This window comes from Nycticebus coucang, chromosome 7 (assembly GCF_027406575.1).
Source record: "Nycticebus coucang isolate mNycCou1 chromosome 7, mNycCou1.pri, whole genome shotgun sequence".
NCBI lineage: Eukaryota > Metazoa > Chordata > Mammalia > Primates > Lorisidae > Nycticebus > Nycticebus coucang.
The window spans coordinates 458,238-484,808 of record NC_069786.1 but is presented as its reverse complement, the minus strand read 5'-3'; the positions used below and the strand labels follow the sequence as shown (position 1 = coordinate 484,808).

General features: G+C 47.4%; 1 protein-coding gene across 3 annotated transcripts in view; it reads right to left on the bottom strand.

The window, feature by feature from the left end:
* Positions 1 to 21,929, bottom strand: part of DEFB1 (defensin beta 1) — a 229,237-nt gene extending 207,308 nt beyond the window's left edge. Inside the window, exons 1-2 of one of the 3 annotated variants that reach the window (XR_008381142.1) lie at positions 21,765 to 21,929; positions 3,432 to 3,637 (exon numbers count right to left, since the gene is read on the bottom strand). Coding sequence is in view for 1 of the 3 variants with exons in the window: in XM_053596668.1 (XP_053452643.1) it covers positions 3,504 to 3,637; positions 21,765 to 21,822 (192 nt within the window). In the remaining 2 variants the exon portion in view is untranslated. Of the gene's footprint in view, positions 1 to 3,293; positions 3,638 to 21,764 lie in introns of those variants that run through there. The other 2 variants (XR_008381141.1, XM_053596668.1) reach the window with 2 other exon arrangements.
* Between the last annotated feature and the right edge of the window lie 4,642 nt (positions 21,930 to 26,571).

The following is a 26,571-nucleotide window of genomic DNA, read 5'->3' as shown; positions in this document are numbered from 1 at the left end:
CATAGTGGGGTACACAGAGCCATCTGGGAAATAGTGGCTGTAGCCGGCATCAAAACTGCATGTACCTGGGGAGTGCAGTTCTGACAGATGGGTGCACTTGCCATTCAGGATGAGAGGTGTCAGCAAAAACAGGTGGAAGAAGACTTGATTGGAAAAATAGTACTTTGAGCAGTTTCATTTTATTACTGTTTTGTATTTTGGTTGATTGTGACAAGTGCATGTTTTTCCATTTGTCCTTGTGGATTCTCAGGCTTTGGTGGGAACAAAACATCCTTGATGAAAATGTTTATGGTACAAGAACTTAGTTAATCAGCTCTTGGACTTGTTCAGAGCAGAGCAAATGTGTCCTCAAGCTCACTAACCTTCTTTTAAAAACTTGTTTTATTCCAAGGTTTTGAACTTCTAATAAGGAAGCCCTGGCTAATGTTGCTGATGTTATGAATGAAGTTCATAAATCCTAATTAATCTGTGATCTAACACAGGAAATAAATGCAGGGGAGACAGGTATTCCTCTCAAGCTTTCCTGTTATTATGATTACAAAAGTTTTACTACTGTCTTTCAATATTTTGTATACTTCGTGTATTTTCAGAAGAAAGCAGCCGTGATAAAGCCGTATGTGCATTGAGTGTTTACTTGAATTGTTCATTTCTATGTAGGTTCTAAACATTGGACAGAGTCAGCTCAGTTCCCTAAACCAAAAGTTGGAAAACTATGACCCTTGACCAAATCTGGCTGTCTGCCTGTTCCTGTAAATACAGTTTTATTGAAACATGGCCACCCCTATTCCCTTAGGATTCTTTCACTCCACAGTGGCAAAGTTGAGTAGTTGTGACAGATGCTGTATGACTCACAAAACTGATAATATTTGTTATCTGGCCCCTTAGAGAAAAAAGTCAACCCCTGAACAGCTAAACCATTGCTGTCATCACTCAATCCCATATGGTGACCACTGGTGAGTCTCAGGTTTAAACCACTCTTGGTCTTCAACAGACATGTAATCAGAGTGCATTGATATGGGAAGACTGTTTAACACAAGAGCCAAAGAAGGGCAGTCCTGGATTGTTTTATCTCTCTTCTCTCCTTTTTTCTCATGCCATGGGTGTCTTAGAGAAACTATGTCATTTTTCCTATAGAATGTTTTACATAGTGGGTTTGACTGATTGCTTCCTAATGCTGTTGTTTTACTTGTTCCTCTAACTTACGTGTTTCCTGTGAACTAATAGAGGTAGAAACTCAATTAGTTTCAGGTTCAATGTCTTTGGCAAGAATATTTCATAGATGGCACTGTGTACTTCTTTCATCTCTACAGGGGCTGATTTCCAGAAGGATAACTTGGTGCCTCAACAAACTACAAAAGTGCTTTTTCAGTATCATTATGAACTCATGGATTTTTATCTATTGGTGGGCTCCAATCATTATTCATTATTCATTGTAATTATAAAAAATGTCTCACATTTGGCCGTGGGACTGCCCTCAATTTGGAGACTATCTATTATCCTATGAAAGATGATAATTTAGTCAATTCCACCTGAATCTTCATGTCTTTCCCAATATTTCCGTTGAAACCCAATTCCCCAATATGCTGGTATTTAGAGGTGGGGACTTAGAGAGATGAGTGGGGTGTGAGTGGGATTGACGCCCTGATAAGAGGTGCACAGAGCTCCCTCACCCTCCGTGAACCAGGAACAGGCCCACACTAGACAGAGACTTGCACAGCTGGGCCTCCAGGTGGCAAAAATAATTGTTTGCCTAAAAAGATATCCAGTCCATAGAATTTTGTTACAGTGGCCCAAATGTGTTAAGAACCTACCCAATCCACTTTCCCTTTACTTCCAAACTTTGATAGGTGTGTTATCACTTTTAGTTCTTTTATTGGTTTTGTTCATACCTTTATCTAATATGCTTATACACACATTTCTTATGCAACAACTTGAGAAAACATCCCTGATTGCTCACCAATCTATGATGTTACTGTCTCTTCCCTGTTTACCTTCCAACTGCTGCAAAATCAGCAGCGATCACAGCGATCCAAAAGTCTTGTGCTTTGTCTATGGTTGATTCTAAAGGTTGAAAAGTAAGAAATTTTTTTATATTTGCATCACAATTTGTTGTTGAGATGCTCTCTGGAGATTTTTTCTGTCCCTTTTTTTTTTTTTTTGTATTGAAACAGAGTCTCACTCTGTCGCCCTCTGTAGAGTGCTGGGGTATCATAGTTCACAGCAACCTCAAATTCTTGGGCTCAAGCAATTCTCTTGCCTCAGCCTCCCTAGGAGCTGGGACTACAGGCACCCTCTAAAACGCATGGCTATATTTTTTGTTTAGCAGGCTGGGGCTGGTTTCAAACCCACCAGCTCTGGTGCATGTGGCTGCTGCCCTAACCACTGAACTACTTGTTCCTGTACTTTTTTTTTTTTTTTGAGACAGAGTCTCAAGCTGTCACCCTGGTTGTAGTGCTGTAGCCTCACAGCTCACAGCAACCTCCAACTCCTGGGCTTAAGTGATTCTCTTACCTCAGCCTCCCAAGTAGCTGAGACTACAGGTGCCTGCCACAATGCCCGGCTATCTTTTGCTTGTAGTTGTCATTGTTGTTTGGCAGGTCTGGGCTGGATTGGAACCCGCCAGCTCTGGTGTATGTGGCTGGTGCCTTAGCAGCTTGAGCTATAGGCACTGAGCCTCCTGTCCTTTTTTGGTATTACATTATCATTTTGTGGTATTTTTCTAGGTGTTGTGTCATATAATCCAATGCGTGGGGGCCTGCCAACACTAACTGGCTCAGTGTGGGATCCTGATCTCTTACTCCAGTTTGTCCCCCTTCTTCCCTAGGTCTACACGGTTATCAGTGGTGGATTTCACCTTTCGTCAGTCCCGGTTTGGAGACTATTTACGGGGCCTTTATCTAAAAGTTAGGGTACTTTAGCCATGGTAACAAATAAGCCATCAAAATCTAATGACTGAACAGAGAACTTTTTCCTTATTCCTATATACTAAGGTTACTTTTGGACAGCCAGTGACTTCTTTTCATGTCACTGTCGAGTCCTCAGGCTTTGCCCATCTGAGGGTCTGCCTGCCTCATCACGTGTCCTTGCTCTTGGGTGGCCTCTCTTCATTGCTCATGTCCTGGTTTGGTGATGGAATAAAGTGGATACAAGACTGTTCAAGCCTTGACTCACTTCCCTGTCCCAGGCATGCTTTGGGGGCTGGCATGTCTCACGTTCTACCCCCCATGCCCTAATCCTCTACTTTCTTAACTTTTTCCAATTGAGACACAAAATTCACTTTGCTCCGAAGGAGGTATACTCCAAAAAAGTCTTCCTTTATTAAAACAGTGGTTACAGGGCGGTGCCTGTGGCTCAAGGAGTAGGGCACCGGTCCCATATGCCGGAGGTGGCGGGTTCAAACCTAGCCCTGGCCAAAAACCAAACAAACAAACAAACAAAAAAAACAACCAGTGGTTACAAATAGTATGCTGGGCATCCTTGTTCTTTCTCCTGGCCGTTCCAGCTCACCCGCAGCACTTGGCCTTCCCGCCATAACAGGTGCCGATGACTTTGGTGTAAAGTGGGCATGCAGAGTAGAGACAGCTCCCTTTATTCTTGATGCACATGTAATGGTCAGATCTGTGGCCAAGAGTGATACCTATAAGGAGGGAACAAAAACACTTCAGACCCATGGCTTATACCCACAATGTGAGAACATTTGGTGAAAATAGGAAAAACAATTCTCCAGGGCATGTAAAAGTAAGACAGCTTTCTCTTCCAACAAATTTTCTTGTGATTAATCTCAGGGGCTGGTTAGTGTTGCTATTCCTTCTGCCTTGAATCCTGGACCTCCCATTTCCCTCATCACCATGTCTGCTGAAGTCTAATGCAGAAATTAGGGCTACCTTCCAGAGCTTTCACTTACTTTCTGGGAATTCATTTTTCCCTCCTCCCCATGTCCCAGAATTTCATAATTAGAAAGGGCCCTGGGCCAGTCTTCTGTGGTGCCCTATGGAGAACAAAGTCATTCTGAGATGTCCTTGAAAGTGACTGTCGAGCTGTTGTTTTGTGACTCCATTGGTAGGTATTTTGGACTGAATTTTGTCCCCTCAAAATTCCTATGTTGAAGGCCACCCCCCCAGCATCTCAGAATGTGACTGTTTTTGGACATAGGGACCTTAGAGAGGTGACTGAGGCTAAATGAGATCATTAGGGTGGGCTGTCATCCAGTAAGACCCACGCTCCTCTAAGGAGAGATTAGGACACACACACACACCACGTGAAGGCAGCGAGAAGCTGGTAGAGCCTACTGTGTGACACCTTGATCTCAGACTTCCAGCCTCCAGAACTGTGAGAAAGTAAGTGTAGGTTATATACGCCACCAGTGTGTGGTACTCAGCTGCAGCACCATGAGAACCCCCAACCCTGCAGGAGCAGTGTGTTCTAATGCCAAGGGTCTCTTTTTACTGGAAAGGTGGTTTCTATACTGACAGAAGTTGTTCTCTCAGTAAATTCTCTCTAGTGGCTTTTTTCCTGCTTTTTATAGTTAACGTAAACCACTCTTTCAGAAAACATTTTTAGTCTTTTTACTTTTTAAAAATTCTTCTAGTTCTCATTTTCTCAAGGTCTAGTTTCCAGGGACTTCCTAGTACCATTCATTCTTCTCCAGATGTGGTCAAGTTTCTCAACAGACTTCCTAAAGTTTGAGGCCCGCAATAAATACCAAGTTCTTTCTGTGTGTCCCACCAATAAGAACAAAAGAGGTATCAATTCTGTAGTCTTTTTTTCCCCTTTAAAGTTATTTTAATTAATGCAGCCATATGTTTTGAAAACCACGACATGAACCAATGAAATGAAATCTTTGATAAAATTGGGAAAATAATTTTTTTTTGCAGTTTTTTTTTTTTGGCCGGGGCTGGGTTTGAACCCACTACCTCCAGTATATGGGGCCGGTGCCCTACTACTTCAATTCTGTAGTCTTATTCACTGTAAAACTGAGCTGGCAGCCACCAGCTACATGTCTTTATTCACATTTAAGTTAACTGGAGTTGCACCAACCACCCCACCAGGGCTTAACGGCCTCATGCAGCTAGTGGTTACTGTGTTTGTTGAGGAAGGCAAGTGCAGGACATTCCCACCACTACAGCACAGTCTGCTGGACTGTTGTGATGGAGATAAAAGAGTGTTGAGAGACATTCTGGTCCCACCAACCCCTTATTCAGGGAAGCTTTTTGGGCCAAGGCTACTCAGTTGCTCATACAAAACACAGTCTCCTAATTCCCGGCCGGTATATCTTTGTTTACATCATATTGATTCTTACTGATGCCGTCCAAGACTGAACTAGGTTTTAGTAACTTCCTCACAGGATTGACCTCAAGTAAGATCAGGGTCAATTAGACTCTCCAAAAGTCTCCAGTTTCAGCTTTTATATCCCTCCCCTGAAGTCCTCGGTGGTGAAGAATATTTAGAGGATGATTAGTTTAGATCACCCCTGCTGCAAAGTGAAGTTTCTCCAAGTGATTATCTATTATGAGAAAGATCCATTGAGCACTAATAAGTTTGAGCACTTTGAAATCACGAAGGGCTACACAGTCTTCTTTTTTTTTTGGAGACAGAGTCTCACTTTGTCGCCCTTGGTAGAGTGCCATGGCGTCATAGCTCATAGCAACCTCAAACTCTTGGGCTCAAGTGACTCTTGCCTAAGCCTCCCAAGTAGCTGGGACTACAGGCGCCCACCACAACACTGGGCTATTTTTTTATTTTTTTTTATTTTTTTTTTTTTTGTAGAGACAGAGTCTCACCTTATCGCCCTTGGTAGAGTGCCGTGGCGTCACACAGCTCACAGCAACCTCCAAATCCCTGGGCTTAGGTGATTCTCTTGCCTCAGCCTCCCAAGTAGCTAGGACTACAGGCGCCCGCCACAACGCCCGGCTATTTTTTTGTTGCAGTTTGGCCGGGGCTGGGTTTGAACCCGCCACCCTCGGCATATGGGGCCGGCGCCCTACCCGCTGAGCCACAGGCGCCGCCCAACACTGGGCTATTTTTTAGAGATGGGGGTCTTACTCTTGCTCCGGCTTGTCTCGAACTTGTGAGCTCAATCAATCCACCCTCTTCGGCCTCCCAAAGTGCTGGGATTATAGGCATGAACCACCATGCCTATCCCACATTCTTTTTCTTGATTGTTTTTGTCAATAGTCAAATTGTTGGTATGTGTGTGTGAGATATGTGTTTATGTGTGTATATAAATATATATTTTTTCTCCTTTCCTTCTTCGTTCTGGGTAAGCAGAGAAGGCCCAAATTCAATATAGGTATAGCTGTTTAGATCCAAGATGGGCCTCAGAACTCAACTAATTCAACCTCTTTGTGACCCTCTCCCCAGATGCAGAGGACGGTCCAGCCATGTCCCCAGAGCCTGCAGCCAGTCACAGGCAGAACCAAGACCAGAATGGCCTCCGGACCCCATCTTAGTTCTCATTCCACCTCACCACACTGCTGGTAGCTTATACTGTCATGGGACTTAACAAGAACTGAGTTCTGGCATTAGCTCCATGGATAGTACATTTATTACAGGACAGAAAAGAAACAGTAGCATACCTGTTATCAGGGCACTTGATTTATATCCTGTGTCTTGTGGTTAATCTACTGTGTGATCTTTGGCAAAACAATCAACCTTTCTGCACCCTAGCTTCTGAAATTTAAAATTGAGGAGACTAGATTATACAATCTCATCCGCTCTTTTTTTTTTTTTTTTTATTGTTGGAGATTCATTGAGGGTACAATAAGCCAGGTTACACTGATTGCATTTGTTAGGTAAAGTCCCTCTTGCAATCGTGTCTTGCCCCTAGAAGGTGTGGCACACACCAAGGCCCCAGCCCCCTCCCTCCTTCCTTCTGGCTGCTTTTCCTTCCCCCCCATGACCTTAATTGTCGTTAATTGTCCTATATCAAAATTGAGTACATAGGATTCTTCTTTTTTTGCAGTTTTTGACTGGGGCTGGGTTTGAACCCACCACCTCCGGTATATGGGGCCGGCACCCTACTCCTTTGAGCCACAGGCGCTGCCCCAATCTCATCCATTCTTAATATTCTAAAGATGATTTTTTTGGTGAATAACTAACATAGTTACAGTTGCATGTAATCCTCCAAGGAATGCATTGCTTTGCCCCTAATTTATAGATAAACAAAGAGTTTGATTGAATTGCCCGTTATCCTGTAACAACCAGATCATGTTCTACCTAGCAAGGTGGGTTGGCTTCTTAAAATAGGTGGTCTCTCTTAATGGCTCTAAATGGGCTTCTATGCCAACAATTTGGGGTGAAGGAGAAGACAATATGGTCTGCTTTGCTATTTGTAAATGGGGAGACATTTACAGTTCTATATTAAGAGTATCCCTTTACAAATCTCTATTCCCACTCCATTCCTCCCCTGTTCCCATCCAAGGGAATTAAGGGAGGGAAAAAGGATTACACAGTTTATTTACCGCATAGTCCTGTTGGCAGCCACCCCCTTTGATCCAGGTGTGTGGGTATCTATGGCAACTAGATATTTGGCAATGTTTGGAGATATTGTAGGTAGTCATGACCAGACAGGGGTATTGTAGGGATCTAGTGAGTAGAGAGGCCAGGGATGTTGCTAGACATTCTACAAAGTGCAGAGCAGCCCCATAACAGAGAATCATCTGTCCCAAAATGTCAGTTGTGCCACGATTGACAAGTCTTTGTCTACAGCTCTTATCTCCACACTGTGCACATTAGCATCACCTGGGGTGTTCCTAGAAGTACTGACTTAATTGTTAAGGGGGGGGTCTCTGTGTTTATATTTTAAACGTCAGATGAATCTAATGTGCAGTAAAGAATTGAGAACTGCTTCATGGTTTTCAAATTTTAGCATATATTTAGATCACCTAGGAGTGTTATTGAACCACAACTTCTCTCCACCCCCCAATTGAGTTTCTGATTCAGTAGGTTTGAATCAGGGCTGATCATTTGCATTCTTAACAGGCCCCCAGGTGATGCTAAAGCTTTTGGTCCAGAGACCACACTTTTTGAAGATCTTTGGTCTAGAACACTGAGGTTCTTCCTGCTTGAGCAGTAGAGACTTCTCACAGTCTACTGACCTTTCACATAGCACTTGTCTTCTTGTACAATTCGTCTTTCCCCTGGTGTTAGATTTGACCGCACACATGTCTGTTTCTCCTAACAGCTGCCATGCTTCTCAAGAGAAGAAATGACTCTAACTTGGAACAGGGCCTGTGGATGTTTGTGGAATTTAAGTACTTCTGAAGGCCTTTGGATTCTGGTAATAGCGGACCAGGCAGCCCAACAAGAACATCTGCACACACGTAGCCACATATACCTTCTGGTGTCAGAGAACCAACAGTGAAGAATTACTGGGTTGAGATTTGGGAGAAGACAGAGATGAAAGCAGGGATATTATATCCTACTAATATAAAAAAGAAGATTATTATAAATTTATGGTAATAAACTTGAAAATTTTAAAAAGTTGAAATAGAAGAAATTCTAGGAAAAAACTTATAAAAATAAACACAATGAGAATTAGAAAATCTAAATAGTCCCATAGCTATCAGGATACTAAGTCCACAAAGAAAACTCAAGGACAAGATGGTTTCATCAGCAAATTCTATCAAGTAATAAATAAGATACAGTGTGTATACTGTATAAAAAAATATATTGTTAGCAAATAAAATAAAACCAGGTCCCGTTTATTTCACAAATACAAGGTTCCATTTAACACTTGAGATCAATGCTATGAACAATAAAGGAGAAAAACGCTAAGATAATTTAAGATAATTTCAACTGATGCAGAGAAGAAGTTTGAAAAATTTGAGATCATCAAATTTGAGATAAAAACTCTTTTTTTTTTTTTTTTTGTAGAGAGAGTCTCACTTTATAGCCCTCGGTAGAGTGCCATGGCATCACACAGCTCACAGCAACCTCCAACTCCTGGGCTTAAGCGATTCTCTTGCCTCAGCCTCCCGAGTAGCTGGGACTACCGGCGCCCACCACAACGCCCGGCTATTTTTGGTTGCAGTTCAGCTGGGGCCGGGTTTGAACCCGCCACCCTCGGTATATGGGGCCGGTGCCTTACCGACTGAGCCACAGGCACCGCCCAAAGAGAAACTTATTTATTTATTTATTTATTTTTGTAGAGACAGAGTCTCACTTTATGGCCCTCAGTAGAGTGCCGTGGCCTCACCCAGCTCACAGAAACCTCCAACTCCTGGGCTTAAGCGATTCTCTTGCCTCAGCCTCCTGAGTAGCTGGGACTACAGGCGCCCACCACAACGCCCTGCTATTTTTTGGTTGCAGTTTGGCCGGGGCTGGGCTTGAACCTGTCACCCTCGGTATATGGGGCCGGCGCCTTACCGACTGAGCCACAGGCGCCACCCGAGATAAAAACTCTTAACAAATTTAGGACCTGGAGAAAACTTACTTAATCTGATAAAGAATATCAGATATTCTTTTTTTATATTTTTAAAAGCCTTTAAAAAATAGTATTTTTTTTTTTTTGAGGCAGAGTCTCACTTTGTTGCCCTTGGTAGAGTGCTGTGGCATCATAGCTCACAGCAACCTCAAACTCTTGGGCTCAAGCGATCCTCTTGCCTCAGCCTCCCGAGTAGCTGGGAATACAGGTGCCTGCCACAACATCTGGCTATTTTTAGAGATGGGGTCTTGTTCTCTCAGGCTGGTCTTGAACCTGTGAGCTCAGGGCAATCCACTTGCCTCAGTCTCCCAGAGTGCTAGGATTACAGGCCTGAGACACTGTGCCTGGCCAAAAAATAGTACTTTTAATGGTCAGAAATAGAAAGCTTTGCATTTGACATTAGTAACAAGATGAGGACAATGGCTGTCACCATTTCCACTTGACATTGTATTTGAGGTACTAGCCAAAGAAAAAAACAAAAGGACTGGAAAGATAGAAATAATATTGGCGCTATTTGCAGACATTATGGTTTTTTTTTTTTTTTTTTTTAATTTGGCCGGGGCTGGGTTTGAACCCGCCACCTCCGGCATATGGGACTGGCGCCCTACCCGCTGAGCCACAGGGACTGCCCATTTTTTTTTTTTTTTTTTTTGTAGAGACAGAGTTTCACTTTATTGCCCTTGGTAGAGTGCCGTGGCATCACACAGCTCACGCAACCTCCAACTCCTGGGCTTAGGCGATTCTCGGGCCTCAGCCTCCCGAGTAGCTGGGACTACAGGCGCCCGCCACAACGCCCGGCTAACAGACATTATGGTTATATGTAGACAGTTCAATAGGAATTAAGCAAGCCAGTTTAGCAAATTTCCTTCATATGAAATAAATACAAAAGAAAGTAAACTATAATCAATTTTACTTCTGTATATGAGCAACCAACAGCAAAAATGATATTAAAATACATCATACCATGTGAAAGAGCAAAAAATATCCAATGCTTAGATAAATATAAGAAAATGTGGGTAGGCCAGTCACATACACCCAGGCTGGCAGGTTCGAACCTGGCCAGGGTCAGCTAAAAAACAACAATGACAACTGCAACAACAACAAAAAAATAGCTGGGCGTTGTGGTGGGTGCAGGTAGTCCCAGCTACTTGGGAGGCTGAGGCAAGAGGATCACTTAATCCCAAGAGTTTGAGGTTGCTGTGAGCTTGACGCCACAGCACACTACCGAGGGCAACAAAGTGAGACTCTGTCTCAAGAAAAAAAAAAAACCAAGACACTCTTGGGGAGGAAGGAGAGGAGACTGGCTTGACTAGATTTCAAGACTAATTGTAGAGCCACTGGGATTAGGAGTGTGGCTATGACATGAACAGATAAACATACACATGGAACAGAACAGAGTGTAGGAAAAGATTCATGTGTATGTCGAGAGAAATAGGACAGCAATGACTCAGCAGAACAGTGGAGAAAAAATAGTCTTCTCAGCAGTTGATTCTGGAACAATTGGACGTTCATGCCAGAACAAAAAAAGCTGATGCTTACTTATCACCACACGCAACACACCCCATTACCAGATGGATTTTAAGCCTAAATGTAAAAGGCAAAACAATATGCTTTTAGAAGACAGTATTTGAGACTGTCTTTATGTCTTTGGGGTAAAGAGAGATTCCTTAAACAAGACATAAACAGCACTAATTCTAAGAGAAAAGATATGACACATGTGACTATATTAAAATCATGGTATAAACCTCTATGAAAAGAAAGTTTCCACTAAGAGAGTGAAAAAAATCAAGACACAAGACAAGATATTTGTAATATGTATAACTGACAGAAAGCTTGCGTACAGAATACATAAAGAACGATTACAATTCTATATTAAAGTCCCCAAACAGATGCTGGTGTGGATGCTGAGAGAGGGAAACACTCTCACACTGCTGGTGGGGCTGCAAACTAGCACAGCCGCTGTGGAAAGCGCGTGGAGACACTGCAGAGAACTAAAGGCAGATCTACCATTTTAGCCAGCAATACCACGGTTGGGTATTTACCCAAAGGAAGAAAGGTCATTTTATCAAAAAGACCTGTGCATTTGAATGTTTATCGCAGCACAACTCAAAATTGCAAAGATGTGTAAACAACCCATGCGCCCTCAATTCGTGAGTGGATTAATAAAACGTAGTGTACGTTTATGGTATATGTACATGGTAGTACTACTCAACCATAAAAAGGTGAACTAAAGCCTTTTGTAACAACCTGGATGGAACTGGAGACCCTTATTCAACCTAAGTGAAGTATCACAAAAATGGAAAACAAATACCACATGTACTTGCTTTTAAATTGGAACTGACCCATCAACACTCACATGCGTATTTGGTAGTGAAACTCCACGGAAGCCAGCAGGCGGGAGGGAGTTCACTGATGGATGGAAAGCACCCTGTCTTCATGATGGGCACACTTGTCACTTTGACTCAAAATACACAAAAGCAATCAATGTAACCAAAACGTTCGTGCCCCAATAATATCTAAATTAAAAAAAAAAAAGGAACCTCTACAATTCAATAAGACAGATAATCTGGCAAACAACAAACAGGCATTTTACAAAAAGTTCCAGGTGGTCATTAATTATACACAAAAGCATTCAATTTGTTATTTATCAGGGAAATGCAAATTAAAATTCCATTAAGATACCATTACTCTCTTGAGATAGTTAAAATTTAAAAATGATCGATGTTATCAAGTGTTGACAAGTATATGGAGGAAGGGAAGCTCTCACTCACTGATGGCGGGAGTGCAAATCCGTGTAAACAATTGTGCAAGCTAGTTTGGCAATATCCATTACAACTGGGTATGTGCACATCCCACAGTCCAGCAAGGCCACCTTTCAGCACTTAGAAATAGGAGCATATGGGGACCTCTTGGCCAGCGGAAATGCACGCACAAACCAAGCTATGTTATTCATTTTGAATATTAATGCAGTAAAAGTATAAGAAATATAGAAATTCACTGCTGTAAAAGCCAAGTGAGTGATTACCTTTGGGGGAAGAGAAGGTTTTGATGGAGAAGGCACAAGAAGGGCTTCCTAGGTACCAGCCAATCCTCTTGCTTACGGTTACAGGGGTGCTTGCTTAATATTTTATGTACTTTTCTGGATAAAGATTATGTTTTGCTATTTTAAAAGTATGGATTAAAACACAGTTGCTTCTGAAAAGTCTTCTTCATGTTCCCCGAGCTGGGGACCTCCTGTGCTGTGTGAGGCTCTGGCCTCCTCCCTCTCATCACTGCGTTGGGCCATTTCTGTCCACTGCCTGGGCACATGGGCTCCTGTCTAACTCCCAGCCCCATTCTTCTCCTCACCCTCCCAAGGAGGATGACATACCCTCTGAACTTGAACTTGGCACTCACTCTCGTCGTGGTCCTTACTAAGCTGGACTGAGGAGTACAAACTGACACATCATTAGGCAGCCTCTGGTGTTCCATGACCCAGAAGGACACAGAAAAGAGACAACTCACAGGTAAGAACAAAGGATGAAAAGATGTGTGCACAGGGCAGGTCTGCGGGGAAAATAGGATTGTGCCAGTTGTTAGGCTGGTGGCTAAAAATGTGACTCCATAAAACATACATTTACTAGGCCATTTACAGCTGGATGGGCAATAATCTTACCTAGGTGCACCTGAAACACCACCTGTTTTTCTAACCAGGTGTAACAATGGGTGTTGTTTCAATGAAGGGCAATTGTGATTATGTAACAGGAAACTAACTTAGGAACTATGTGGCAGTGGGTCACTGTGGAAGAAAATAAGAGGGGCAAAGGATGGTTTCTAGCTGTGAGCTCACGGTAAGCTTGTTGTTCACAGTGTCAGAAAATACTTCTGTGTGAAAGAAGAAAGGATGATGCTGCTGAGAGCAAATCAGAGCCAGGAAGGTCATGTGGTGGTGGTTCCAGGAAGAAAGACTATGAAGACCACGATGAAGAAGATACATCGGAAACACAGAGAAGAATCTTTGGGACTTTGTATTTTAAAAATCCATAAATGGTTTGGCACCCGTAGCTCAGTGAGTAGGGCTCCAGCCACATACACCGAGGCTGGCAGGTTTGAGCCTGGCCTGGGCCTGCTAAACAATGACAAATCCAACAAAAAAATATCCAGGCACTGTGGCAGGCACCTGTAGTCCCAGCTACTCGGGAGGCTGAGGCAAGAGAATTGCTTAAGCCCAAGAGTTTGAGGTTGCTGTGAGCTGTGACGGCACAGCACTCTACCCAGGGCGACATAGTAAGACTCTGTCTCAGAAAGAAAACAAAAAAGCCATGAAAATAACATATCTTGAAAAGACTTTTGGAGAAAGAGAGATGGGGAAGGAAGAGAGACTGTTGATGATGGGACTTCTTGTGCTTGGTCCCTGCACTCTAAACTCACCCCCCAACTCACGTGTGGGGCCCTAAGAGTGGCCTTGTATTGTACGATCAGAGCTACGAGTCAAGTTTTGGAAGATCAGAAGAAGGAAAAACTGGAGAACTGTGAACTAAAACACAAATTTCTTGTACTGAAAGACCATCAGGCTGAGGTGGGAGGGAAGTGCCAAAATGACAAGCATTTGGGGGAAATGAGGCCAGAACTCTGTCCCTCTCTCTCTCCCTGGGACTGCATCAGCATGTAAGCACAGACTTGCAGAAGGTCAGGAGAGCCCTGGAGGGGTCCAAGTGACTGATGGATCTGGGCCTGTGAGGTGCAGGTACACAATCTAGACTTTGCAGTTGCCACAGACTCCAACACCTGTGACAAATAAATGACCCAGCAGTGGGAATCGACTTGAGATGGTCGCTGTTGAGGGATTAGCTTATTGGACCGCCTGGGCCTTGGTAAGTTAACAAAGACTTTTTCCTGGTCAGAAGGAGGTGACTGTAGGCAGGGACGCGAGGGGCAGGGCAGGGCATCAGGTGTGTTGTCAGGGGTGCTAATATTCGGGCTGTTGTACATGTAGGCTCCGCGGTAGCGTGATGGAGCATCAGGGGGTGCTGGAGAGAACTAGACTTGACTTCTATGTGTCTTTTTAGGGTTTCTGGGGGGATAAAATCAAATACACAAGTTACCTCTCTAAAACAACACAATTCCAAGTCAAATTGGAATACAACAAAAACGATCCAAGGCTCTCTCTGCATCTAGGCATCAGTCATGCCCCTGTCCCTGAGAAACTGACGCCGGCTGCTGACAATTGGCACCACTTCTTTTTTTTTTTTGTAGAGACAGAGTCTCACTTTATGGCCCTCGGTAGAGTGCCGTGGCCTCACACAGCTCACAGCAACCTCCAACTCCTGGGCCGGCACCACTTCTTACTAAGGTCATGAATGTTTTCTATGCAGTTCCTAGACTATTCTTGAGATAAATCCCTGTGACAGATCCTGTGATCTTTGGGAAGTGGGAGGAACAGATATGGGATTTGGACTCAGAGCTGGATTTGAGTCCTTGTCATTTGCTGGAGTGAGTATTTGAAAAGTCAGACTCTCTGAGAGTCACTATAAGAAGATCTATATATAGCTGGGCGTTGTGGCAGGCGCCTGTAGTCCCAGCTACTCGGGAGGCTGAGGCAAGAGAATCGCTTAAGCCCAGGAGTTGGAGGTTGCTGTGAGCTGTGTGAGGCCACGGCACTCTACCGAGGGCCATAAAGTGAGACTCTGTCTCTACAAAAAAAAAAAAAAAAAAAAAGAAGATCTATATAAAGACTCTATTCTCTGCGAAATACAGATCCTGGGGGCATTTAGTGGGTGGATGTGTGTAAAGCCACTTTCTTCAGCTGCAAAGTATCACCTACGGTTTTTATGACTGGGGTTTTGGGGAGCATCTGTGGCTTCTCATGGGCTGCCCTCCAGGTGCCTCTGTTAGGCCTGGGCTGGGAGCCACAGGGCTGTGTCTGAGAAGCCGGAGTGTGTCTTTTTGGATGGGATCCAGCAGCCAGAGAAGGCACATTCCTAGGAGCTGTTGCCAGAGGTCAGGAGGGAACTACAGCAAGCGTGTTGGGTGGAGATTGCAGGGTGAGACACCAGGTGGTGGCCAGGGAGGGTGGAGGGTGAGACTGCAGAGGTGGGGGCGGAGGGGGGGAGAGTAAGGCTCCAGAGGTGGGGGGGTCAGGGAGGGTGGAGGGTGAGGCTGCAGAGGTGGGGGGGCCAGGGAGGGTGAAGAGTGAGGCTGCAGAGGTGAGGGTCAGGGAGGGTGGAGAGTGAGGCTGCAGAGGTGGGGGGCCAGGGAGGGTGAAGAGTCAGGCTGCAGAGGTGGGGGCCGGGGGGTGGGAGGGTGAGGCTGCAGAGGTGGGGGTCAGGGAGGGTGGAGAGTGAGACTGCAGAGGTGAGGGTCAGGGAGGGTGGAGAGTGAGGCTGCAGAGGTGGGGGCGGAGGGGGGGAGAGTAAGGCTCCAGAGGTGGGGGGGTCAGGGAGGGTGGAGGGTGAGGCTGCAGAGGTGGGGGGGCCAGGGAGGGTGAAGAGTGAGGCTGCAGAGGTGAGGGTCAGGGAGGGTGGAGAGTGAGGCTGCAGAGGTGAGGGTCAGGGAGGGTGGAGAGTGAGGCTGCAGAGGTGAGGGTTAGGGAAGGTGGAGAGTGAGGCTGTAGAGGTGGGGGTCAGGGAGGGTGGAGAGTGAGGCTGCAGAGGTGGGGGTCAGGGAGGGTGAGGAGTGAGGCTGCAGAGGTGGGGGTCAGGGAGGGTGGAGAGTGAGGCTACAGAGGTGGGGGTCAGGGAGGGTGGAGAGTGAGGCTGCAGAGGTGGGGGGCCAGGGTGGGTGAAGAGTCAGGCCTCAGAGGTGGGGGCCGGGGGGTGGGAGGGTGAGGCTGCAGAGGTGGGGGTCAGGGAGGGTGGAGAGTGAGACTGCAGAGGTGAGGGTCAGGGAGGGTGGAGAGTGAGGCTGCAGAGGTGGGGGGCCAGGGAGGGTGAAGAGTCAGGCTGCAGAGGTGGGGGCCGGGGGGTGGGAGGGTGAGGCTGCAGAGGTGGGGGTCAGGGAGGGTGGAGAGTGAGACTGCAGAGGTGAGGGTCAGGGAGGGTGAAGAGTGAGGCTACAGAGGTGGGGGTCAGGGAGGGTGAAGAGTGAGGCTGCAGAAGTGGTGGGTCAGAGAGGGTGGAGAGTGAGGCTGCAGAGGTGAGGGTCAGGGAGGGTGGAGAGTGAGGCTGCAGAGGTGGGGGTCAGGGTTGGTGGAGAGTGAGGCTGCAGAGGTGGGGGTCAGGGAGGGTGGAGAGTGAGGCTACAGAGGTGGGGGTCAGGGAGGGTGAAGAGTGAGGCTGCAGAGGTGGGGGTCAGGGAGGGTGGAGAGTGAGACTGCAGAGGTGAGGGTCAGGGAGGGTGGAGAGTGAGGCTGCAGAGGTGGGGGTCAGGGAGAGTGGAGAGTGAGGCTGCAGAGGTGGGGGTCAGGGAGGGTGAAGAGTGAGGCTGCAGAGGTGGTGGGTCAGGAAGTGTGGAGAGTGAGGCTGCAGAGGTGGTGGGTCAGGGAGGGTGGAGAATGATGCTGCAGAGGTGGTGGGTCAGGAAGGGTGGAGAGTGAGGCTGCAGAGGTGGGGGGCCAGGGAGGGTGAAGAGTGAGGCTGCAGAGGTGGGGGCGGGGGGGGAGAGTGAGGCTGCAAAGGTGAGGGGTCAGGGAGGGTGGAGAGTGAGGCTGCAGAGGTGGGGGGCCAGGGAGTGTGGAGAGTGAGGCTGCAGAGGTGGGGATCAGGGAGTGTGGAGAGTGAGGCTGCAGAGGTGGGGGCCGGGGGGCGGAGAGTGAGGCTGCAGAGGTGGGGGTCAGGGAGGGTGGAGAGTGAGACTGCAGAGGTGAGGGTCAGGGAGGGTGGAGAGTGAGGCTGCAGAGGTGGGGGCCGGGGGGCGGAGAGTGAGGCTGCAGAGGTGGGGGTCAGGGAGGGTGGAGAGTGAGACTGCAGAGGTGAGGGTCAGGGAGGGTGGAGAGTGAGGCTGCAGAGGTGGGGGTCAGGGAGGGTGAAGAATGATGCTGCAGAGGTGGTGGGTCAGGAAGGGTGGAGAGTGAGGCTGCAGAGGTGGGGGGCCAGGGAGGGTGAAGAGTGAGGCTGCAGAGGTGGGGGCGGGGGGGGAGAGTGAGGCTGCAAAGGTGAGGGGTCAGGGAGGGTGGAGAGTGAGGCTGCAGAGGTGGGGGGCCAGGGAGTGTGGAGAGTGAGGCTGCAGAGGTGGGGATCAGGGAGTGTGGAGAGTGAGGCTGCAGCGGTGGGGGGCCAAGGAGGGTGGAGAGTGAGGCTGCAGAGGTGGGGGGCCAGGGAGTGTGGAGAGTGAGGCTGCAGAGGTGGGGGTCAGGGAGGGTGGAGAGTGAGGCTGCAGAGGTGGGGTTCAGGGAGGGTGAGGAGTGAGGCTGCAGAGGTGGGGTTGGGGGGGCAAGTGAGGCTGCAGAAGTTGGGGCAGAGGGAGGGAGAGTGAGGCTGCAGAGGTGGGGGTCAGGGAGGGTGGAGAGTGAGGCTGCAGAGGTAGGGGTCAGGGAGGGTGAAGAGTGAGGCTGCAGAGGTGGGGGGACCAGGGAGGATGGAGAGTGAGGCTGCAGAGGTGGGGGGGGCAGGGAGGATGGAGAGTGAGGCTGCAGAGGTGGGGGGTCCAGGGAGTGTGGAGAGTGAGGCTGCAGAGGTGGGGGGGCCAGGGAGTGTGGAGAGTGAGGCTGCAGAGGTGGGGGTTAGGGAGGGTGGAGAGTGAGGCTGTAGAGGTGGGGGTCAGGGAGGGTGGAGAGTGAGGCTGCAGAGGTGGGGGTCAGGGAGGGTGAGGAGTGAGGCGCAGAGGTGGGGACCAGGGAAGGTGGAGAGTGAGGCTGCAGAGGTGGGGGTCAGGGAGGGTGGAGAGTGAGGCTGCAGAGGTGGGGGTCAGGGAGGGTGGAGAGTGAGGCTGCAGAGGTGGGGGCCTGGGGGATAGAGAGTGAAGCTGCAGAAGTGGAGGCTGGGGTCGTTTGCCTCATGTTCATGGGGAGGAGCTGGGCCCAGCCTTGTGACCATGGAGGGCTGGGGAGGGAGGCAGGGGCATGCTGAAGAATGACCATGTCCAAATTAGGCTAATTTTGCTACTTTGAAGTGTTGGTGGTCTGGGGGAAAGTGCAGTTGGAGAGAAATGACTGTGTGGCCAGGCAATGCCCCAGCCACTGTCCCAGAGCTGCTCTTCTTCCCCCTAATTAGTCTGTACACTCCAGTATCTGGGAATAGCCATTTCTGATTCTGTCACTCTCTCACTTTGAAAACCTTTGGGACTCGCCCAAACCTGAACACCTATCCTACCCCACCGGGCCTCACTTGATCTGGCCACAGACCATCCCAGGGCCACTCCTGGTGTGATTTCTTGTCCCTTGACCCCTGTCAGTGCCCCGGGCACAGCCTGGACCTCGAGAGGCAGCACAGTGGCCACCTCAGAGCTGATGGCGGGTCCTTGTGCTGCCTAAGGCCAGTCATGTCACTTATACTCTCAAAGTGGCGGCAATGACTTTCACTTTCATTCCTCCACCTCTGGGCTTTTACAGGTGCTGTTCTTGCTGTCTACCTGCCACTCCCCTCCACCAGTTTATGGAATTCAGGGCCACAAATTCAGGTGCCCAGAACAAGCAGGTGTGTCACGCAAATGCACAGAGCGGACTGAGGGAGGTGACAGAGCAGGGGGCCTGCGGCAGCCTGATGTCACACCATCTGGAGCATGGGCCACGACTCCCTGCAGCTCACTGCACAGCTTTTGCATTTTAAAGAAAAGAATCAAAATTATATGTGACATATCTATATTTTTAAGTGTTGAAAAGGAATTAAAGTTTTTTAAAAAACCACCCACACCAAAATGATGCCCATTTTTCATTCACTTCTCAGCCTTCTCAAGAAAGCCTTCCTGAGCCCTGCAGGCTAGGTCAGCTCTGGGGCACCCTGTGTTCACCAGCATCTCACACAGCGATCGTCTTCAGGTGGGAAATTATGTATGGACTGCTCACATGGCGCTCTGCTTCTGGAGTGGCCAGTCAGCAGAGTGGTGCTTGTGTTTTCCTGGCTGTTGCCCCATTCCCAGGGCAACCCCCACATAGTACCTGCTAACTAAATTTTTGCTGAATTGGTGAAAGAACAACCTCAAACTACCTTGATTCCCAAAGACTTTGGCTGGGTTTTTTCTGGCTGATGCAAGGTCTAGAGTCACCTTGTCATTTTGAGATCATTATTCTGTGTTCACAGAAAGACCATTTGTGTGATGTAAGAGCAGGCAACCCATTCTTTTTTTTCTGACAGTAGAAAACTGGCAAAACAGAACAATAAGTCTTGGGACTTTCATTCCCCGTGGGTTGCAGGGGCTCAATTTCCCCTCATGTGAAACAGTGAGGTGTGAATAGATGAATTCTAACAGCTCTACAGAGATGGGAATACACTGGTGCTGTGTGAGGGCTTAGGGTGGGCAGGGCTTCTGACCAGGGCCCCAGCACCACCATCAAGGGGCCGCCTCCAGCTTCCTCCCTGCCCTGACTTCCCGGCTGGGTGGACAGTGGGACAACTAGGGCTGCAGCAGCAACAGCAGGAACACAACACCACTACCAACAGAAACCGTGCCTGAGAGGGAAGCAGTTGTACGTGGGGGCTGCCTGCAGCACGGCCCAAGCATGTGGGGAGCCCACACAATGTCATGCAGAGGACACCCCCCTCAGACCAACACATAAAATCCCAACGTAAGGAACTCATATTGAGCAGTGCCCTTCCCTGCTGCCTTCACTGTGTGAATGTTTCAGGGCAGTTTTTCCCTTTAGGTGGTGCTGGGCCTGCTTGGAGCTGCCACAGCTTGCACCTCGGAGGTGAAGTGGATCTGCTTTTTTTTTTTTGTTGCCCTCAGTAGAGTGCCATGGTGTCACAGCTCACAGCAACCTTCAACTCTTGGACTTAAGAGATTCTCCTGCCTCGGTCTCCTGAGTAGCTGGGACTACTGGCGCCCGCCACAATGCCCGGCTATTTTTTGTGGCAGTTCTCATTGCTGTTTTAGCTGGCTGGGGCAGGGTTCAAACCTGCCACCCTCGGTATACGGGGCCAGCGCCTTACTGGAGTAGGTCTGCTCTTCACCCTTTCCAGGAGTAGTTGGTGTTGAGCACCTCCCAGGGGAGAGCGTGACCCTGGATGAAGCATTCACGTCCTGGCAGGTTGGTGCAGATAGGGTTTGAATGTCAGCAAAGGACAGAGGGAAGCAGAGCCCAGGAGGCAAAACTAGGTGACCTGGACATGTGACCATGCCAGGTGCTGGGTTCAGAAGGAACAATTAGTAAGTGTGGTCCTCCCTCCAGATCCTTGGAAAAACGGTTTATTTCCTGTTCTTTGAACAAGTTACTCATAATCCTATTTAAATGTTACAGACTGAAAATAAAAACTCTTCATGTTACCAATGTGGCTTTCAAACACTTTTGAGTTTGCCTCAAACTGACATAAGAAAGAAATATCTTGTCGTTCAGTAAAAACAAGTGCACACACCCTGAAGTGAAATATAGGTGTCGTAAAACAGTGTGCACCTTCACTCTGTGGCATGCGCTGGGGTTTTCTAGTCTTTAAGAGCATGCATGCAACTCTGAATTGATTTAGCTACCTCCCTATGGGTCTCAACGGGCAACATAAAACCACTCTGCTTTTAGAATGCTTTTGTATCCAGTTTTCAGATGGGAAAACTGAGACATAACTGGAGTAAACTAGGCCTAGGATCTGTAGGATGAAACCCACAGGATTGTGCGGAGGGTTCCTGAGCTGAAGTGCTTTTGGATTCATCTGCCTCAGTCCTTCATATTGCAGACAAGGAAACTGAGGCTCAGGCGTATGTGACTTGCTCAAGGTCACGCTGTGACAGGACAGGGCTGGGGTGAATTCATTCCCAGTTCCTCCTACAGGGTCTCAGCACCACATCAGGGACTTGGCTGCTTTGGCCCAGAGAAGCTGGCATCCTGTTGCCTGGGGAAAGCCCTATCCTGGCAGGAAGGCAGGAGATGCCTGTGCACCTGGCCTGCTGCACACAGAGTGAGTCCCAGGCACGGCTGAGCTGGGCTACTGGGAGGGACAGCACCTGCCTATAGCAGGGCGCCTGGGAGTTGCACCCAGTGACCTGGAGAGGACAGGGCGGCACCTCTCTCTGGGTAGGAAGCTGGCTTCCCAGCTTTAGGAGCTGTGTACATAAGATGTGTTCTAGATGTCCAGGATGAACATAGGGGCTGGAGATGCATGGAGCTGCCTGAGACTGGCACATCCCTGCCAGGCTCATTCTCATGCTGTGCAAGGGGACAGCTCACAGACCCCTAGGGCTGGCCTGCCACTCAACCCAGGACATTCTCCAGCAGCTGTCCTCAGCTCTCGTCAGCCCCAGCCCTGGGAGGGGCTCTCTAGCGAGTTGCACAGCTTACCTGGGGCCACCTGGGAGAACAGCAAGCAGAGCATCAGCAGAAAAAGGCAGGTCCTCATGGTGGCTGGCAGGCTGTACCAGGGCCTCAGAGGTGGAGCTGGCAGAGGTGTCCAGAGGCCAGAGTGTCGCTGTATTTATAAGGCTGGAGGATTGCACAACCTCATAGACAGAGCTGGAGGGAGGTGTCGCAATCCAGAGTAAGCTTCTAGTAACTACCTCCCTGTCATTCGCCCTGAGTAGCCTGCACGTCATGTGGCACATAGTCTCTATCTGGCTACGGCTGGATTTAGTTTTCAGCCTGGAGACCTGGGGCTGGCCCCTCCTGCCAGGTCTGTTTGTTTTTCTAGGCTGGGCAGTTCTGAACGGGGCTCACCCCACAGTTGCTCCCTGGAGGAGAGGATGTGGGGAGGGGGGTCAGCAGGGGCTGCCAGCTGTCTCTTTGATTTGTGTTCCTGCAAGACAACCCCAGCCTCACCCTTTCCCTTATAAAGACACCCTGGTTTACTTCAGATAATGTCAAGGATGAGGCTTGCTCCTGAGGTCATGCTGCCTTCTCATGCCTTTCCTGGGGCAGAACTTTCCCTCTGACTGACTAGTCTTTCCTTCCTCTTTCCCCCAACAAGACATGTGCTTTGGGAAGTGTGCACCTTTGGCTCCCGAGAAAGTGAGTCCCTTGTGTGCCCCTGGAGGATTGGGGCTCTGGGCTCCAGACAGGCTGAGCTCCCAGCGACACATAGGCAAGACGCAGTATTCCCGTTAGTGCAGACCTGCAGCTCTGAGTGAGATTGGCTGTAGTCCTGCGTGTCACTCACGGTCACAAAGGCAGAACCCCGGCCATTAGGACTTGCCCTGCTGGTGGGACCTGACGGGGGAGAACAACGGATGCTTTGCTGTCTCAGCCATGCCTGGTACTCACCCCACATGGCCCTGACCCACCTGGGAGGATGACTGCACCTGTGTGCGGGCTGAGGACAGAGAAGGTAGGCAAGGAGAACAGTGGGAAGACATTTCAGGTGCCGCAAGGGCCAGGGTGTCTGAGGTGTGCACCAAGTGTGTGCATTCAGGCTTCTGTGTGTCATGTCGCACGTTGGGGTTTTCTTTTTAGACAAGTGATATCCCCTCTCCAGGTTACAACTAATAGCAGCTCCTGTTCTGCTCCACTATGTCTGAAAGCAGACAAAAGGCCCCTGTTCTTCATATTTATACTGTTTGAGGTCACATCTGAAAGGTCAACTCTGTATTCCTTATTGCTTTTTGGAAAGTAGAAATCATTAAAAATTTGTATGGTACCCAAGCAATGTGTTCATTCCTCTCTGGAGAGGAACTTTGAGTTTTTAAGTTCTAAATGTTTCCTTTTGTTTCAAGGGCACTGTACATGCCCTGTAAACAGTGGGCACAATTTCTAACACTTCCTTGTTTCCTTACCCTTGGTAGACTTTGATTAAGGTCTGTCAAGGTCACATCCTTGGCCACTGCAGGAACTGTTTATGTCACATCTCACAGGCCACACTGCAGGAACTGTTTGTGTCAGGTGTTTGTCACACTCTGGAGGGTGAGGTGTGCAGGTGGGGGTCGGATGGGTGGGGAAGGAACCATGTGGGGCTGTGGCTACTTTGGGCCCCCCTGAGAAAAGTCAAACAGGACACAGCCCTCGTCTAGTGGGGTGGAGCCGATTGTAGTCCTCATTCAGGCACTCCCCAGAAAGTCTGTTTCAGTGACATAGGTTGGAGCGGCTCCTTTCTGCCAGAATGAGAGAAAGTGAAGGGCACAGCCTAACTGGCCCCTCTTGTGCCAAGTGTGATGCCACCTTGTGCACATTTAGACCACTGAACTGCGAGGCTGGGTCTGCAGACTGGCTCAGGGCTGTGGCTCCCCACAAGGGCAGGGCCACCTGGGCACGGCACTCACCCACCCACTGTTAGGTAGGAATGATGAACTGTCATAGTACCAGAGGTCTGTAAAGATTTTAAATGTTCATGCCAGCTGGTTGAAGTGGCTCACACCTGTAATCCTAGCACTTTGGGAGGCCAAGGTGGGAAACTCCCTTGAGGTCAGTAGTTTGAGACCAGCTGAGCAAGAGTGAGACCCCTGTCTCTACTAAAAATAGAAAAATTAGCCAGGAGTTGTGTCGGGTGCCTATAAGTCCCAGCTACTCAGGAAGCTGAGACAGGAGGATTGCTACTCTAGCCTGGGTGATAGAATGAAACTGTATCTCAAAAAGATCTGTTTATGTTAACAGAGGAATAGTGTCCAGTAAGTGCTAGTTCTTATGAGGCTTATTTCTATCCTGTTTCATATCATGCAGTCAATAATATCCCATCTTCCGAGGTGGTCCACCTACGCTGGCAGAGAGTAATAAACTGTTAATGCATGTTATGTCAGAACTGAACCATACAGAGTGGTGAGAGTCGTCTTTGCTTTTGCAGACAGGATACCCAAGAGTGAAGGAAAGCAACCACAGACACCCTGGAGAGCACAGCACAGGCAGGAGCCCACCGCACCAAGGACCCTGGTCTTAGAACTCTGCTCTGTTATCTCACTGATACATGTGAGCAGAAATGAAAGTTGCCTTGATTTCTGTTTCCCACACATACAAATTGCTAACCATTTAATTTCGCCAACTCCCAGACATTTCCTCTGCACACACAAAGGTAACCATTCTTGTCTGCCTCTATACATAACATAGTTTAATAAGGAAAACATTGTAATAGTGATCTGAAGCCTGCCTTTTTCCTTCTACTTGGCAATTGTACATCTTTCAATATTGTCAGATCAGATCAGCTTCATTTTTATAAGGCATTTGCAAAACATCAGTATTTCATCCCTAGTGGAACACTAAAAAATATTTATTTTTAAAAATTGTGGTAAGATGTCCATAACATACAATTTATCATTTTAACCATTTTAAAGTGTACAGTGCAGAGGTGTTAAGTACATCCCCATGGTCTTTCCTCATCTTGCAAAAGTGAAACTTCATTAAATGATAACCTCACATTCTCCCCAACTGCTGGCAACCACCATTCTACTTTTTTTTTTTATTGTTGGGGATTCATTGAGGGTACACAGAACCAGGTTACACTGATTGCTTTTGTTAGATAAGGACCCTCTTATATTTGTGTCCCATCCCCCAAAGGTGTGTCACACCCCTTGACCCCCACCACCTCCCTCCTTCCTGTTCTCAGCTCTCCCCAACCCCCAACTATATACTAGGACCCTAATTGTCCTCATATCAGAATTGAGTACATAGGATTCTTATTTCTCCATTCTTATGATGCTTTACTAAGAATAATATGTTCCACTTCCATCCAGGTTAATACAAAGGATGTAAAGTCCCCATCCTTTTTAGTGGCTGAATAGTATTCCATGGTATACATATACCACAGCTGGTTAATCCATTCCTGGGTTGGCACACATTTAGGCTGTTTCCACATTTTGGTGATTGTAAATTGAGCTGCAAGTGTCCTTATGATAAAAGGATTTTTTTCCTTCTGGGTAGTTGCCCAGAAATGGGATTGCAGGATTAAATGGGAGGTCTAGTTTGGGTTCTTTGAGGGTTCTCCACACTACATTCTAAAGGTTGTATTAGTTTGCAGTCCCACCAGCCATGTAAAAGTGTTCCCTTCTCTTCACATCCACACCAGCATCTGAAGTTTTGAGATTTTGTGATGTGGGCCATTCTCGCTGGGGTTAGATGACATCTGAGGGTGGTTTTGAATTGCATTTCTCTAATAATTAGGGAGATGAGTATTTTTTCATACGTTTCTTAGCCATTTGTCGATCTTCTTTGTAGAAGGTTCTATTCATTTCTCTTGCCCAGTGATCTAAGGGATTGTTGGCTCTTTTTATGTTTATTAATTTGAGTTCTCTGTAAATCCTAGTTATCAAGCTTTTGTCTGAATCAAATATGCAAATATCCTTTCCCATTGTGTAGGTTGTCTGTTTGCTTTGGTTGTTGTCGCCTTAGCTGTACAGAAGCTTTTCAGTCCCATTTGTTTATTTTTCTTGTTGTGATTGCCATGGAGGTCTTCCTCATAAAGGCTGATAGCTTTCAGTGTTTTTTCCCCAGGCTGATAGCTTTCAGTGTTTTTTCCACACTTTCTTTGAGGATTTTAATTGTTTCATGCCTTAGACTAAGGTCTTTTATCCATCTTGAATCAATTTTTGTGAGTGGAGAAAGGTGCGGGTCCAGTTTCAGTCTTTCACATGTGGATATCCAATTCTTACAGCACCAATTATTGAATAGGGATTTTTTTCCCCCAGTGTATGTTCTTGTTTGGTTTATCAAAGATTAGATGGCTGTAAGAGGTTCGTTTCATCTCATGGTTTTCTGTTTGGTTCCAAATGTTTGTGTCTCTATTTTTGTGCCAATACCATGCAGTTTTCATCACTATGGCCTTGTAGCACAGCCTAAGGTCTGGTAGGCTATGTCCCCGGCTTTGTTTTTATTACTAGGAATTGCCTTGGCTACACAGGTTTTTTTTTTTGGTTCTATACAAAATGAAGAATTATTTTTCCAGGTCTTGAAAGTATGATGTTGGTATTTTAATAGGAATAGCATTAAATTTGTACATTGCTTTGGGAAGTATAGACATTTTAACTATGTTGATTCTTCCCAGCCATGAGCATGGTACATTCTTCCATTTGTTAATATCTTCTACTATTTCTTTTCTTAGGAATTCATACCTTTCTTAAATAAAGGTCCTTCACCTCTTTTGTGAAGTGTATTCCTAGGTATTTCATTTTCTTTGAAGCTACTGAGAAGGGTATAGTGTCCTTGATTTCCTTCTCATCTTGACTGTTCTTGGCAT